At 36.9% G+C, this 15,270-nt stretch overlaps 6 protein-coding genes across 6 annotated transcripts; 3 read left to right on the top strand and 3 right to left on the bottom strand. All coding sequences in view use genetic code 12, as the record gives it.

Moving 5' to 3' along the window:
• Window positions 1-1,687: 1,687 nt before the first annotated feature.
• On the top strand, window positions 1,688-2,099 carry ACB1 (acyl-CoA-binding protein (ACBP)/diazepam binding inhibitor (DBI)/endozepine (EP); the record flags this gene model as incomplete). Its single annotated transcript, XM_001523080.2, has 2 exons — window positions 1,688-1,714; window positions 1,866-2,099. 2 exons carry the CDS (start codon window positions 1,688-1,690, stop codon window positions 2,097-2,099), a joined length of 261 nt encoding a protein of 86 aa, XP_001523130.2.
• Window positions 2,100-2,497: 398 nt separating this feature from the next.
• PVL30_004433 (uncharacterized protein) lies at window positions 2,498-4,687 on the bottom strand (the record flags this gene model as incomplete). Its single annotated transcript, XM_001523079.1, has 1 exon — window positions 2,498-4,687. The coding sequence occupies one exon, from the start codon at window positions 4,685-4,687 to the stop codon at window positions 2,498-2,500; it is 2,190 nt and encodes a 729-aa protein (XP_001523129.2).
• A 958-nt stretch (window positions 4,688-5,645) lies between these two features.
• PVL30_004432 (uncharacterized protein) lies at window positions 5,646-6,578 on the top strand (the record flags this gene model as incomplete). The annotated part of the gene is made up of 1 exon (XM_001523078.1): window positions 5,646-6,578. One exon carries the CDS (start codon window positions 5,646-5,648, stop codon window positions 6,576-6,578), a length of 933 nt encoding a protein of 310 aa, XP_001523128.2.
• Window positions 6,579-6,950: 372 nt separating this feature from the next.
• Window positions 6,951-7,871, top strand: TRM8 (tRNA (guanine-N(7)-)-methyltransferase (tRNA(m7G46)-methyltransferase); the record flags this gene model as incomplete). Its single annotated transcript, XM_001523077.1, has 1 exon — window positions 6,951-7,871. The coding sequence occupies one exon, from the start codon at window positions 6,951-6,953 to the stop codon at window positions 7,869-7,871; it is 921 nt and encodes a 306-aa protein (XP_001523127.2).
• Window positions 7,872-8,432: 561 nt separating this feature from the next.
• On the bottom strand, window positions 8,433-9,614 carry PVL30_004430 (uncharacterized protein; the record flags this gene model as incomplete). Its single annotated transcript, XM_001523076.1, has 1 exon — window positions 8,433-9,614. One exon carries the CDS (start codon window positions 9,612-9,614, stop codon window positions 8,433-8,435), a length of 1,182 nt encoding a protein of 393 aa, XP_001523126.1.
• A 1,655-nt stretch (window positions 9,615-11,269) lies between these two features.
• FAV1 (sorting nexin) lies at window positions 11,270-14,173 on the bottom strand (the record flags this gene model as incomplete). Its single annotated transcript, XM_001523075.2, has 1 exon — window positions 11,270-14,173. The coding sequence occupies one exon, from the start codon at window positions 14,171-14,173 to the stop codon at window positions 11,270-11,272; it is 2,904 nt and encodes a 967-aa protein (XP_001523125.2).
• Window positions 14,174-15,270: the final 1,097 nt, after the last annotated feature.

The raw sequence follows: 15,270 nt of genomic DNA, 5'->3' as shown, positions 1-15,270 counted from the left end.
AAGCGAAAATCAAATACTGAAATGTATGTCGTGTAGATCTGCACAATTTCTCCCACTGCATCTAGAACTTAACTTACAACACACAATAACACACAATAACACACAAAGACACTAAGACACTAAGACACTTAGGCACAGCCAACATTGTACTATGCTCACTGCTACACTATAGTTTTAATTTCAGACTGTAGTGAAAAAATAAATAAAAAAATAAAATATAAATAAAATAAAATAACAACAACAACAATAACAACATTGATTAGAACAATAGAAGACACCAATAGAAGCCTTAAACAACTTGAGATACAAAGCACAGACCATCCAATGGGAAGGGGAGGAAGCACAGAGTACAGCAGTTACAAAACATGATCTCCTTTTGTAGGTTTCTTGGCATGTGTACCTTACATAAATACCTACTACTTTAAACATCTGCCAAAGATCTCCTTCTTTTTCCCATCATCATCAACATCATCATCATTATCAACATCAACAACATGAACAGGAGCAGAAGCAAAGACAAGAACAAAGGCAGAAATGAATTTTATCATGCAAATATAATTTTTTTTCATCTTGATTGTTTCTCAAACTGGTTTATGTTCGCTTTTTTTTTTTTTTTGTTTTTGTCTCTTACATTCAAGCCTCCCCCTATCCTTCATTCTATTATCTACATCCCATCAAATGGGCTTTGTCGAATTTCATCACTTCACCACCCAAATTAAATTCATTTAATAAGACTACATCTGCCTTGTTGTGGCTCAGTTCTTGCACTGTAAGCACTCAAATATTCACAGTGGCCTTATCCTCCTCTCGTGATACTCTTGCTATACTCTAGAATTACTCTCTTGAGAAAAAATTTTTGCATAAGCCTTGTAGCAGAACCCGATTTCGTAGAAGTAATTTATCATCTTGTGACCAAGCTACATACCATTTGACTAATTCATATGATGATTGATTTTTAAAGAAGAAAAAAAAAAACCAAAAAAGTTTTTCATAAGCCATTATTGATATCAACAACAGTACCAATGTTTATCCTACCTTTTTTATCACCTCCCTTCATTTGCCCATCTACTTCCTTCTTATGTTCTTTCTCTTTATTTTCTTCTCGTCCCCTTATAAGACGAATCCCAAAACTTTAACTAATTTACTTAATTATATCAAATTCAAACGCCGGATATATAAATAGACCAACCCCTTACATTTATTATAGATTATCCCCTTTTTTTGGCTTTAAGGTTTTGAAATAAAAAAAAAAAGTAAAGAGGCCAAAAAAATTAAAAAAAAAAAACAAAATAGGTTTGCAAAATGATGAAGCTAGAAAAGATACAAAAAAAAAAAGACAAATAGTTTGCTCTGTATATCACGTGCAATGCTCAGTCTTCCGAGGTAGATATGTTCATTATTTTTTTTTTTAGAAAGTGCGGCTGAGCCGCACAAAACATCCTCATCTTCATCTTCTTTCCCTTTCGGAGTACCCTATCCCAACAGTAGAATGTAAAAAATAAAAAATAAAAAATAAAAGCAAGGTGGAAGAGAACGAGAGACTGAGAGGGGAGGAAAAGTGCGAGGATTGGTTACAACCAATCCACTCCACATTTCAACACATTTTAATAACGCCACTACAAATTCCTTCTTTTTTTTCTATTTATTTCTTTCATTGACATCATCTAAGATTTATATTTAAAACACAATGGTTTCCGCAGAATTTGAACAAAAAGTATGTACCCCACCTTCCAATTGCCATTATATGCAATTGATCATTCCTTTCGTCAATTGCTTTTGGTTTTCTTTACTCTTCTCTTTATTTCCATTTTTTTCATTACCTTAATACACGGTAACAGACTTTACTAACTCTCCCAATTTTTAAGGCTAACACAGTATCAAACTTGTCCAAGAGACCAAGCGATGATGAGTTATTGAAACTTTACGGTTTGTACAAGCAGGCTACAGTGGGTGACAACACAACTGACAAGCCAGGCACTTTTGATTTTAAAGGTAAGTACAAGTGGCAAGCATGGAAAGATTTGGAAGGTACCTCCCAAGAAGACGCCGAGAAGAAATACATTGAATTGGCCGATGAATTGATCAGCAAGTACAACTAAGACATATTAGGGTAGTTGTATAGAACAATGGCTCTAGAAATATACTAAATTGCTCATAAAATATACAATATTGTTTTGGAATACTAGAACTCAATTTCAAATGAAATTTTGGTTACTTTACATTCTCTACTTGATCTGGAACCTTTTGCAATGATTTGCCAATGATATAAATACAAGACATTACACACGAGTTGCTAGTCTCTGAATAGCTTTTCACTGTCCTTATTGTAGGTATATAGATCTGTGTATATACATGGAAAAAGCATTCATCATTTTTTTTTGAGAAAAAAAAAAGAAAGGGAAAAAACGAGCTCTAATAACAAACTTTTCTTTACAAAACTATACACCACAATAAGTATTCCTAACAAAGTGAGGTCTATCACATCCCTACTCCAAACCTATCTCTTTGGAGGTTCGAATCTCTTACACAACTCCTTCAAGGCTGCTTTATCCTTCCAAATAGCATTGGCGCATCTAGACATAGCTTTCCTTTTCGAAGTATCACACGCAGTGGCAACATTCAAGTTGCGGATCCTCAATTGCACAGTGTGTTTATTATTCTCCGTTGCTGCAACAACATACTCCGGCTTTGTACCAGTCTCCTTACCAATTAAAGCGTACAACGAGTTCTTCACATCATGTTCCAACTCATCATCATAATCGACTTTTATGGGAAACATTGACGTGTGTATCGGAGAATCGGGAACAAACAATTCGCTTTCTTCGCCATCTTCGCCTTCCAATTCAGCCTCCAATTTCCTCTGTTTTTCCAAGCGCTTCAATTCCAATCTCTCCTTTCGCAATAAGCGCACTGGTTTCTCAATTTTCTTGCGCTCAATCACATATTTCTCCAACACGGCAGTATTCTTTAATGCATTCATTGCAGCTCTTAAACTAGCTTCTTTTTGATTTACGGCAATACCGCGACCTAAAAATTCCCGATTCATAAAACAATCTACAACATAATCTGTGTGGATACCATCGCCAGCAGAATGGACTTTGTATGTAGGATGCAAGTCACCAGTACCAATCATAGAATAAAGTTCGGCCTTGGCATCCCTATCCAATGGATCTTTGATGTACTCTCTTTGGAGATCAGCAATCCTCTTTGCATACAAGATTTCGAGCCAATCTTTCACTTCCTTCAAATCAAATTGTCGCTCAAGCCCCAATGCTCCGATATACGCCTCAAACACATCGGCATAAATTTTCTGCTCTCCCAAGTTCAATACATCTTGATCGATTCTCGTTCTCAATTTCTTATCAAATCCATAATCAACAGCAATTTCTTTCAACACGCGATTATTGATCATGGCAGCACGTATCTTCGATAATTCACCTTCGGTGTTGTTGGGGAATTTGTTGTATATAATAATGGTGATTAAATTGTTGAGAATAGAGTCTCCATAAAATTCCAACCTCTCATTATGTTTGTGGATCAATGCATCAGAGCCAAGGTATGTTCGATTATTTACTGTAGATTTGTGCACAAACACTTTTTCGTACAATGCAGAATCTCGGATTACCGGGAGTGTTGGTAAATCATTCTTGATACCTGTAGGTGAGACATCACTAGGCGATTGCGACGCCTGAGGGGACACCAGTGGTGAAAGCAGAGCCTCATATTTTTGTTCTTGTTTCTGTTCTTGTTTTTGTTGCTGTTTCAGCTCTTGCTGTTGCTGTTTTTGCGGTTGTTGTTGTTGTTGTTGTTGTTGTTGTTGTTGTTGTCGTTGTTGTTGTTGTTGTTGTTGTTGTTGTTGTTGTCGTTGTTGTTGTTGTTGTTGTTGTTGTTGTTGTTGTTGTTGTTGTTGTTGTTGTTGTTGTTGTTGTTGTTGCTGCTGCTGTGATTTATCGGCAATTCCTATTTGTAAATTACTTGTTGCAACCAATTTCTTATCCAAATTATCCAATATCTCCAACTCCTCCTTTGTAAACTCAATCTCTCCGTTCAAGAAATCGTCAAATATTCCCAACCCTTTCATTTGATACTTGGATTTCAATTTCGATGCCAATGTGATCAAATCGCCACCTTGCTGCAATTCGCTTCGCATATTATTGTCCAACTCATCCGAATTCATCAAATGCTTCAACTCATTGTAATTAGGGGCCAGGCTTAGCACGTAGTGTAGATTTTTTTGCAACGATTTCGTGGCATGCTCGAGTCTCTGCCAGTCCAAGAACCCAATATGCTTAGGAGGCGGCTTATCAAAAACAGGTTCACTGAATCCCAGCAAATTATTGTTGAGTTCAGTGGGACTAATTTTTTTATAGCCGAATCCTAATCCTTGTCTGTTGAATAAGGTTCTCAGTGAAAGAAACGGAGATGTCGATGCGCTTTTGAGGGGTGGTTGCTGTAAATCATCTTCCAAAGCACGTGTTGCAAAATCGTTTCCATCTACTTCGTCAAGGTGTCTCTTCTTTGGTATGGATTCCTTTTTCTTAGTTTCAAATGTTGCTTGCTGTTCCATTGTCGGTGCTGATGTTGTTAAATATGTAGATTTATCATCATTCCTTACTTTTTCAATAACATTGGTCATAGAATGCAGCTCTATATTAGTGGTGGACAAGTTTGAATCGGTTAGTGACATTTATCAATCTTTTCCTCTACTCTTCTTTTTCTCTATTCTTTTTTTTTTCTTTGGTTCTAGTTTCAGTAGGTTATTCACCTGCTTGGTTTCTTGTTTTTATAAAGAAGGAAGGAAATAAAAGGTCAAAGAGTCTCTACTAATTTGTTGCAAAGTATATAGTAACTCGAATTATTCAAATTCATCAAGTATTCACTACGATACATCATTTCCCATTCCATCACCGCGATTTCTACCTTCCCCCTTCCCCGTCAGACCTGCAAAAAACGGTGATACATATCTTGTCAAATACACACGACTTATATTTATAGTTCACTATTTACTAAAACATGATAGTTTTAATTATTTTCTACACGTTCAGCTTGTTCTATACTTTTACTGCAACCACTACATTAAAGCAAAATTAAGAGCTAATTAAGTTATTAATTCCAATCTTCCTTTTATTTTTTGCTCCTCAACAGCTTTTCTTTCTCTTCAAAGTCTATAAGAGTGTAAAAACGTCCTTGATTGTAACAGTGTCTACTTCATCTTTCATCTTTTCTGTTTTGTATTGTATTTTTTCTCTTTTTTTCCTCCTTTCTCTTTCTTACTTTCTTTCTCTCGTTTACAAGTTTACAGTGTAGTTCACATGATTAGAGCGCGCATTTTATTTTTTCAATATTTTCACGAAAAAAGTATGAGAGAGTGTGTGTACTGTAAAGAGGGAAAGAGAATGTGTATGTAGAAAAATTTTTGAATAATCAGCCAAAGGAGCCTTTAATTCTTTTGACAAAAAAAAAAAAGAACAAGAACAAAAACCGTCATCAAACGAATAGTCTATACTTTCTATTGAGAAACCTTTTTTTTTCCCGTTGTTTCTACCTTCCCTTTCATCCATTCTTGTCATTCACAACCCCCTTCCCCCTCGACGTCTTTGTCTTTGTCTTTGTCTTTGCCTTTGCCTTTGTCGTTTTCCTCAATAATGAATGTGTGTTCTATACTAGGGCTTACACGAGCCACCATCACAAGGCGTAGCAATGTCATCCTCCCACGTCTAAACCCACTTACGCATTACTCAACTACAACATTCACCAGCAAAATCGAGACTAATCTGATTCCTACAGGACAACAGGAAGCGTCAACCTCTTCTTCCACTTTTACTTCCACAACATTGTCGTCGCTAGAAGAGGCACAACAAAAATACCCTGATTTTAACCCCGTGAATGAGGAACAACGTCAGTTCATTCAAAGAAATACAGAGAAACCATTATTTGGAAGAAAGACATACCTTATGGATGTATATAAGCACATGAATGAAACCAACCAAATCATTTTATTTGTACACCATAACAACTTGAGCAAAAACGAGAATAAGCTGTTGAGAGAAGAATTGAAGAAAATCGGTGGTCAAAAGAATGAGGAAGGACACATTGTTGGTGGCTCGAAATTCACCATTTTGAAAAACTCCATTTATTCACTTTACCTCAAGTCCAGTCATGAAGCTGACCCTGCGGCAAAGGGTAACACAGCCAAAAACAGAAATGTGCAACATCCACTCTTGCCACTTTTAGTTGGACCAACTGGCTGTATCACTATCAAGGAGTGTGAGCCAAATGCTATTAAGCAAGTTTATAAAGTGCTCAAGAAATTCAGCGACAAGTTGTTTGTTGTTGGTGCCAAGGTTGAAAAAGATGCATTCACCACAAAGCAATTGGATCAATTCAAGGAAATGCCAAACAGAGACGGTTTGAGAGGACAATTAGTTGGATTGTTGACAATGGCTGGTGGTGCCAATTTGGTCAGAACATTGGAAACTCCTGGCCACTTGTTGTATTTAACTATGGACACTAGAGCCAATGACATGGTTCTAAAGAATAAGGGAGAGGAAGTTAAGGCAGAGGAGGAAAAACAGTAGTTGAAAGAAAAATACCAGGTATGTAATAGAGTAAATGGAATTTACTGTAAATAGATCCAGTTTAATCAGGTGTAATTAAATTGTGTTGTAGGGAAGGGAACGTAGAGAGACGTAGATCTGAAAAGAGTGTGTGGTTAGATGTGTAAAGCCTTGTTATAAAAAAAAATCTCTAATTATCGCGATGTCACCAAAAAAATCTTTACAAAAACTGCGTATCTTGAAATTTTTACAATGTCATCACCCAACAGGAATCACCAAACGTTAGTCGGACCAAAACCTGAGAGCTAGACCAACTCACCATAAACATCTACAATTACACTGCAGAAAACATTACTCTCATTTTTTTTTCTCTCTAAATTTTTGCCCATTACAATGTCGTCTACTGCTCCATTAGATTCAAAGGCCACAGAGCAAATCACTACAGCTGCCGAATCCAAACACAATGAGACTCAAGCCACAAGGCGGAAGAGATATAGGGAAGCACAAGAACAAACCCGAAATAAACACTTGCGTTTCCAGGCATCGCCTACTCCAGAAGAAGCTTCTCCTGAATTGCCATCAGATGAAGTTGCCAAGTTACCACAAAAGAGGTTTTATCGTCAACGTGCGCATTCGAACCCATTCTCAGATCATAATTTAGAATACCCCGTGCTGCCGAGTCAAATGGACTGGTCCACCATCTACCCTCATTATACTCCAGCCTCTTTGAGGAAAGTTGAGATTGCAGATATCGGATGTGGGTTTGGTGGTTTATTAATTGACTTGGGTCCACAGTTCCCTGAATCGCTCATCTTGGGAATGGAGATCCGTGTGCAAGTCACCAATTACGTCCAGGACAGACTCATTGCATTACGTGAGATTCACAAGGCAGATGCATACAATTACGATAATCTTGGTGTTATTAGGGGCAATGCAATGAAGTTTTTGCCCAATTTCTTCACCAAGGGTCAATTGTCAAAGATGTTTTTCTGTTTCCCAGATCCTCATTTCAAGCAAAGAAAACACAAGGCGAGAATTATTACAAATACATTGTTGAGCGAGTATGCCTATGTTTTGCGTGAAGGCGGTGTTGTGTATACAATTACTGATGTTGAGGATTTGCACAATTGGATGGTGAAGCATTTGGATGAGCACCCGTTGTTTGAAAGGTTGAGTAAAGAATGGGAGGAGCAAGATCCATGTGTCAAAATTATGTACAACTCTACTGAAGAAGGTCAAAAAGTTGCAAGAAACCAGGGGTCGAAGTATGTGGCATGTTACAAGAGGTTACCCAACCCTGATGATTGCGAATAAGCATTGAGTAAGAAATATTAATAAAATGTATATTAGCTTTACACATTTATAAATATATACTGAAGATAGATAGAAAGAAAGAAGGTAAAGAAAGAAGGTAAAGCAAGCAAGTAACCAATCAAATAATAAAATAAATAACCAAACAAATAACCAAACAAACACGGTATTTCAATTAAATTTACAATCTCTTTAGAGTAAAGTTCAAATCAAATTCAAATTTAAAGACCATCATCTATTATAGAATGATGCAAATTGTAAAATAAAAAAAATAATAATAATTATAATAATAACAATACCGCATTCTTAGATTTGGTATTGAATGATAAATAACACACCCTACTTTCTTTATTCTTTGATTCCTACTCATTTAAAACCTCTTCTTTTCACCCTGTCTCATATCCATGTCCATGCCATTCTAATTTCAATTTCAATTTCTTTTCTTTTCTTTTTTGTCTTCACAATCACTAATGCTTAAGCTTCGGCTAATGCTCTGGCTAATGCTTTGGCTAATGCTTTGGCTAATGCTCTGGCTTGGACTTGAACTCTCGCATTTCAACAGGTTTAGAATTTGCTTCCTTGGGTGGTGTCGGCAAAGTCATCAGTGTCATTTTCAAATCCTTCAGAGACCTTGGTTTGACCAACACTTGGGAATGAGTGACCGGTGGTAGTTCCAGTTGTCTTGTGGGTTGGTTGGGTGGATCCTGATGAAACACCTGAAGAGATACCAGTTGGTTTTGATGATGATGATGATGATGATGCTGGGATTGGTTGATCAGCAGCAGTGCCGTATGAAGTAGCTCTAGAGTTTCCAACAGTAGAACCGGCGGTTCTCACTGGCAACTTCTTTTCAATGGCTTGACCAATTGGACCCAATTGTTTGAAAAAGCCGTGAACGTGTGGACACAAGTCATCGAGAGTCTTGTTGACTTTAGCCTTGGCGCATGAGGTATATTTACCAACAGCAGCATCGATTTCCTTCTGGTAAGTGGTGTAAATGTATGGCACGGTGAAGAAGAAGCCAATGGCAAAGATGAACAAGCTGTACAAAGACACAAAGGAGGTGACTTTGTAAAGAATATAAGAGATACCGGCAGCTTTCAAAGTAGACTCAATATCTTGGGCAAACACAACTTTCTTGACTTGTTTTTCAATTTGGGTGTTCAAGTCGGCAATGGTTGGCAAGAATTCCTTGTTGAATTTCTCAGAGTATGAGGACTTTGCAGTTGGTGATTGCTTAAAGTAGTTGGTAACAAAACCTTTACCGGTCAACAATTTACCAACGTATTCGGCAGCAGCAGACAATAACAATGCAACGTATGAAGCGTGGAAAAAGATATTGACCAAGTTAACGCTCTTGAAGATGAGTAAACCAAACACAATGGAGCCAAATACTTTACCAGTGTGGATTGGGTCTTTCCAAGTCAACAAGTAGCAGATTGAGGTTTTATCAGCGGCACCAGTATTTAAAACACCACCAGCAGTACCAGCAGTACCACTACCAGCAGAAGTATTGGTGGTGGCTGAAGAAGTAGTGGTGTTGCCACTACCAGAGGTAAATGGGTTGACAGGAGAGGTTGCTGTTGGGTTGAAAGAAGCATCGTTATCAACTCCAGTGTATCCAGTAGATGGTTTGATTGAGGTTTGGTAATCTGAAGATGAGGTCTCACCAATTGGAGGTGGAATGTGTTCACCAGTGGGGATAGCAGACGAGTGTTGCTGGGATGGATTAGGAAGTGCAGACATTTTAGTTTTAGTAATAGTAGTAATAGTAGTATCTATATTATCAATTGGTAAAGTTTATATCTAACACAGCTTCTGAATGGTTCGTACTTGTCAAGAAGAGCTGTAAAAAGAAGAAAAAAGTGAAGGCAAAAAGATCAAGAATAATCAGAAGATAAAGAATAAATATTGGAAAGGGGATCGTCCTACCTCTCTCACTCTCTCGCTCTTTCGCTCTCTCTCTCTCTCATTCTTTGGGTGGGGGGGGAGAGAGAAAATCCTCCATAATGGAAAAAAAAAAAATTTTAAATCAAAAAAAAATATATATATTCCAAACACAGTAACACAATCCGGGAATAGCACAAACAAAGTTTTTTGCATAAATAGCAAGAAAAGGGAAGGAGAAGGTTTGTTAGACGGCAATCAAGTTGACAGCAAACAACACCCTAGACCAAGTTCTATGTTATATGAAGAAGATGTGGAAGTAGAAGAACAAATATTTCAAATTTGCTATTGCTAAGTCATTGAGATGTACTACATATATATTTTTTTTACCTTTAATTCGAACTCCTAAAATCTTCAAAATGCTGATGCTAACACTAGTATAACCCTTTAATTTGCATCTATTCTTATACCACTTCTACTATTTATTATTTGTATAGTCACAGAGTGTGGAAACAGTGCTTGTGTTAGCCGAGGAACTACGACCTAAAAATTGATGGTTCGGCCGAATCACAGTTCACTATATTCCTCTAAGCTGTCCCAACCACAAAAGAGAAGTTTCTTTCTTTTTATGACTGATCCACTTGGGTCGAGAAAAAATTGGCTAAAGAGGAATGAGTTAAGATGGATTCCGTTATTCTCCATCTCCATCTCCCCATCTCCATCACCTACTTCTCCTTCTCCATCTCCTTCTTCCCACCAGTCCCCTTCCCTCCTTTCTTGTCCAGTATAATATTACCCTACACAAAGTAATATGGTAGTTGGAAAAAAATAAGAACAATAATATTTTATTTTATTTTTGGCTTCCTCAGATTAGTATCACCGATAAGGAGTCACCAATTGGTCTCTTTAACATCTTTATACTACTGTAAACATCTTTAACTATAATTACAATAATAACACCTCCATCATCATTGCTGGTAGATGAAACGATGTTGTTTTTTGGCAATAGCAAGCGTTTTATTAGTTGCTGTTGTTTTTTTTTTTGCATATCTAAACCTCTTAGTCTCGTGTGCAACTATGGAATATATACCAATAGCAATTCTTCTATAAATAGGAGGTTTGTATATATTCATATATATATTCGTATAGACGTGTGTGTGTGTGTGTACCTGTGATGATTGCTATTATTGTACTATATATATTGCCCTCATCTCAAGATTTCATCCACCCATCTGGCAACGTACGTTTCATTACGTAATACTAATAAGTTGTATTATGTAATAAGTATATAAGATTTTTAATTTTTTTTCAATTTTTTTTGTGTGGCTCTTTTGCAAATGTTCAGGTTTGTTGATCAAGAATCACACGACCCCTTTTACTTTCTTCACCAATCTTATATTAAGCAAAGCACTACTTACAAACACTTACAAACACTCTAAAAGTACAAACTATGTATCTAATTCCACTTTATTGCCAAAAAAACAAAACAAAACTAAACTAAAGAAAACAAAATCTCACAGTAACAAACTCTTTAATCTCGTCAACTGGTTATAATACTCAATAATATCATCACCAACCATCACAACTTTCCTTTTTGCTCGTTTCTCTATCTCCTTCTCTTGCTCCTTCAACACCTCGCGCATCTTGTCACTCAATTGCTGATACTCTAAAATAGACTTGTGACCTATAATCTCTTCAAGCCACTCGCAATAGAGCTTATTCAACTGTCGAACAATCAACTCCATAAATTTATTCAAGTGCTCAACATCACCACGACCACGTCGACATAGCCTAAGACACTCGTCAATGGGGAAAATCAACTTCTCTTGTATATGCATTGCCACAGAGGTTCTTGTATATTCAATCTGCGACATTATCTTCTCACTAAAAGCCTGATACATGGAACGAATATATGGATCTGGATGTGCGTCACTACTTCGACTCCCACTACCACTACCACTACCATTGCCATACCGTTCTCCTTCCGCTCCTAGATCATCTTCTAGAAAAGTTTGCCACAATTTGCTATACTCCAATTGCATTTCCAAAAACTTGATCAATTGCGGACCAAGTTGTGCAAGACGGGCTCTCAACTTGGCAAGGTAATCCATCTGGTGCTTTATTTGTGCCAAGGAAGCCTCGATATCCTTCTTATGCTTCACGTGCCGAGAACGCCTCGAATGGTTTGTATGCGCAGAATGCAATGAATGTGCATGCTTGTGCAGTGTAGACAACACCTTCTCTTCTTCACCCGCCAAAACATCAATTGGTGTACTAGGAAGCGGCCTATTTTTCAATGCAACAGACAAGGTTCTCCTTTTTGATGTTTTGACCCGGGGATGGATAGACTCACTATACCTCGAAGACGAACTCGATACATGTTTTGAACGCAGCTCATCAATACCAATATTGTGTTGTCCTCGTTTATCTTTATCCTCTCTTACTACCCCATTGTCTTTTTCTCCTTCTTCCTGTTCCTTCTTCTCTTCTTCTTCTTCTACTTCTTCTTCTTCTTTTTCCTCATCATCTTCTTCTTCTTCCTCCTCCATTAACGTAGTTTCAACAGAAATGTTCCCATTCTTCGAATGGGTTGTGTTTTTCTGTACTTGAGAAGCTCTATCTCTACTGCTTGGATGATGGTGACTTTTTGCAAACATGTGTAGAGAATGCTTGATCAATGCAGCACCAGAAGATACAAGTGACTTGCTTCCAGTATATACTTTAGAATCCGAATCCTTCCTTGACTCTGCAGCATCTTTATTATTACTGCTGCTGTTGTTGTTGTTGTTGTTGTTGTTGTTGTTGTTGTTGTTGTTGTTGTTGTTGCGATTACCAACATTTCCCAGATGTTTTGTGCCAACAATTTTAGTATCGACAGAGGAACTTAAAGGTTGATTGATATAGTCAGCTACAACGCGCTGGCTCATACACAATTTCTTGGGTTTTGCATTATTGCCTGGACCATCGCTATACTCCGGAAATCTTGTCTTTAACAAATCCTCCACCTTGGCTATATCATCCCAGTCCTTGATTTCATTCCCATTCTTCCTCCTCAACTCATCAATAATGGAAAATTTCAGTGTTATAGCACTCATTCTAACCAAGCACAACTCTAAATCCTGCGAAAACCGTTTATTGACCCCTTGCAAGTCATCTCGAAGAAGCTTTATAAAATATGGGAATTTATACCAAACCATCAACGGGATAGACAAACTTTTGAAATCGTAATCTTCCGCCAACCGTTTAATAACAAACTCAAATTTGTGATAGTAGCTCATTAAATTAAATTTGAAATCATTAAACAAGAATGACGAGAGGAATAAGTGGCCCAAGCTTATTTCCTCAATGGTACAATTGTAAACAAATTGGAAAACATTACAGTTGATCAATTCCTCGTCGCTTATGTATGAATCGTTGCCTCTGGGTATAACTCCAGAGCGTTTGTTCAATTCTGTTAAAATGTATAAAACCATATGCTTATACCCTTCCTTTATCCTAAACAAGTTATGAAACATTGAGTCATAGCCAGTTGATCTCTCAGCAGAATGAAAGCCTTTTCGCTCAACGATATACTTCTCTAGATCCTTTATACTCTGGACAACATAACTCAAAAACTCAACAATATGTCGCTGGTAATTGAACTTTACTCCTTCGTCATCTTTTATATTTACAACGTTGCGGACACTACTATTAATTTCGTTGCTGCTATTGTTGTTGTTGTTGCTGTTGCTGTTGCTGTTGCTGTTGTTGTTGTTGTTGTTGCTGCTGTTGTTGTTGTTGTTGCTGCTGTTGCTGCTGCTGTTATTTATGTTAATCTTGTCGTCAAAGAATTGAGCGGCTAGTGGAGAATTGACTCTTTTTGCATGGAGTGTTGCAGTGTTTGTGGCCAACTGTCTCTTTGTTCTTTCTCTGGGAGGCGGCATTTTCAAATTTAAATCAAATTGAGCCAACTGTCTGGGTCTAGGACGTTGCCACGACTTCAAGCGTTGATTTTGTTGTTGTTGTTGTTGTTGTTGTTGCTGCTGCTGCTGCTGTGGTAATGATGATAATAATGATATTGGTGATATTTGCGGCGGAGTCGGCAGTGACGGCAGTGGTGGTTTCCTCCTGGGTCTCCCTATCTCCTTATTAAACTTAATCTCAGCTCTTTTCAAATGAGATACCTGATTCATATAACTATTGGAAGGTGATACTTTTCCTAGAAAATCATATTCACCACAAGATTTTCCCTCTAACGGTTCATCCATAAATTTCATCCAAGTGGGACAAGCAGAATCGGGATCAGGAGTTGGAGTTGGAGTGAGTCTTAGACCATATTCATTTATCGGAAAAACTGGCAGTTTAAGCTGTGAAATATCCTCTGATGAAGTGTTTGATTGCATCATGAGGCTATCAATGCCCTTTGCTTTATACTGCATTGTCGTAATCATCACAATTGTTTTTTAAGATACCTAAAGGTTGAAGGTATGTTTATGAGTCTGATGAGAAATGAATACATTGAAGAATAGAAGGAACCAGGGATCATTCCTTTGTAAATTATTTACCAAAAAGAAGTAAAGAAAGCAAAAGCAAAAAGCAAAAATCAAAAAGCAAAAAGCAAAAAGCAAGAAGCAAAAAGCAAAAAGCAAAAACAAGAATTCAATTGAAATAGACCAATGGTCTGAATCTCTCAAAAAAACCACATAGTAACCTTAGTTTCAGCATATAATGAAGTTGCAACAAGAAGGGGAAAAAATGGGAAAAAAGACTGTAAAACTTGAAGTAGTGTAGTTGTTGTTGTTATTGTTATTACTATAATTTTCAACAATGCACTGAAAAGTGTGTTTTGCAATATGTTTCAGTATCAAACTCTATTACAACCCCAGACAAAAATAACAAAACCAAATAAGAATATTATCAACACTAAATATAATATTAATTATAACATTAATTATAATAATCATAATAATAATTATAATTATAAAGCGATATCTCATAACCTAATACCAACTTTCTCCCCCTTTCATGGCTTCACTCCTTTTCTATTTTTTCAGTGGTTGGTGCCATTGTAACTAGGCTGAATCATGGGGGGGGAAGGAACCTTAAAGGGAAAGGGGTGTAAGACTCTCGATTAATTGTACTGAAAAATTATTGATTTCTTCATTGGTGGCCTAGAACTGTAATTGCTCCAGCTTGCCTAAGTGTGTATAAGAGTTCTTGTCAAACTTTCAATTTTAAACAAATATGTCACAAAAACTTATTGTAAGAGAATTGTTTCGAAATCGGTACATAACTGTTTCAAAACATCTCAAGAGGATGTGAAACTCTCACCAATGATAATCAAATTGGAAAAAAAGTAATAGAAAAAGAAAAAAAAATTTTGAAGAACAAGTAGTATCTTATAAGGATACTGTAAACCTTACACGTGAACTGGTGGAGCTTGCCAACAAACTACAGCAACTTTCATAATTACTCAAGGTTGTAAACATTTTTGAGATCTCCAACTACTTCATCATCATTTGAATTTTTATAACAG

This window comes from Lodderomyces elongisporus, chromosome 5, assembly GCF_030384665.1.
Source record: "Lodderomyces elongisporus chromosome 5, complete sequence".
Lineage (NCBI taxonomy): Eukaryota > Fungi > Ascomycota > Pichiomycetes > Serinales > Debaryomycetaceae > Lodderomyces > Lodderomyces elongisporus.
The sequence above is the reverse complement of the archived record's forward strand: the minus strand, read 5'-3'. Positions and strand labels throughout refer to the sequence as shown.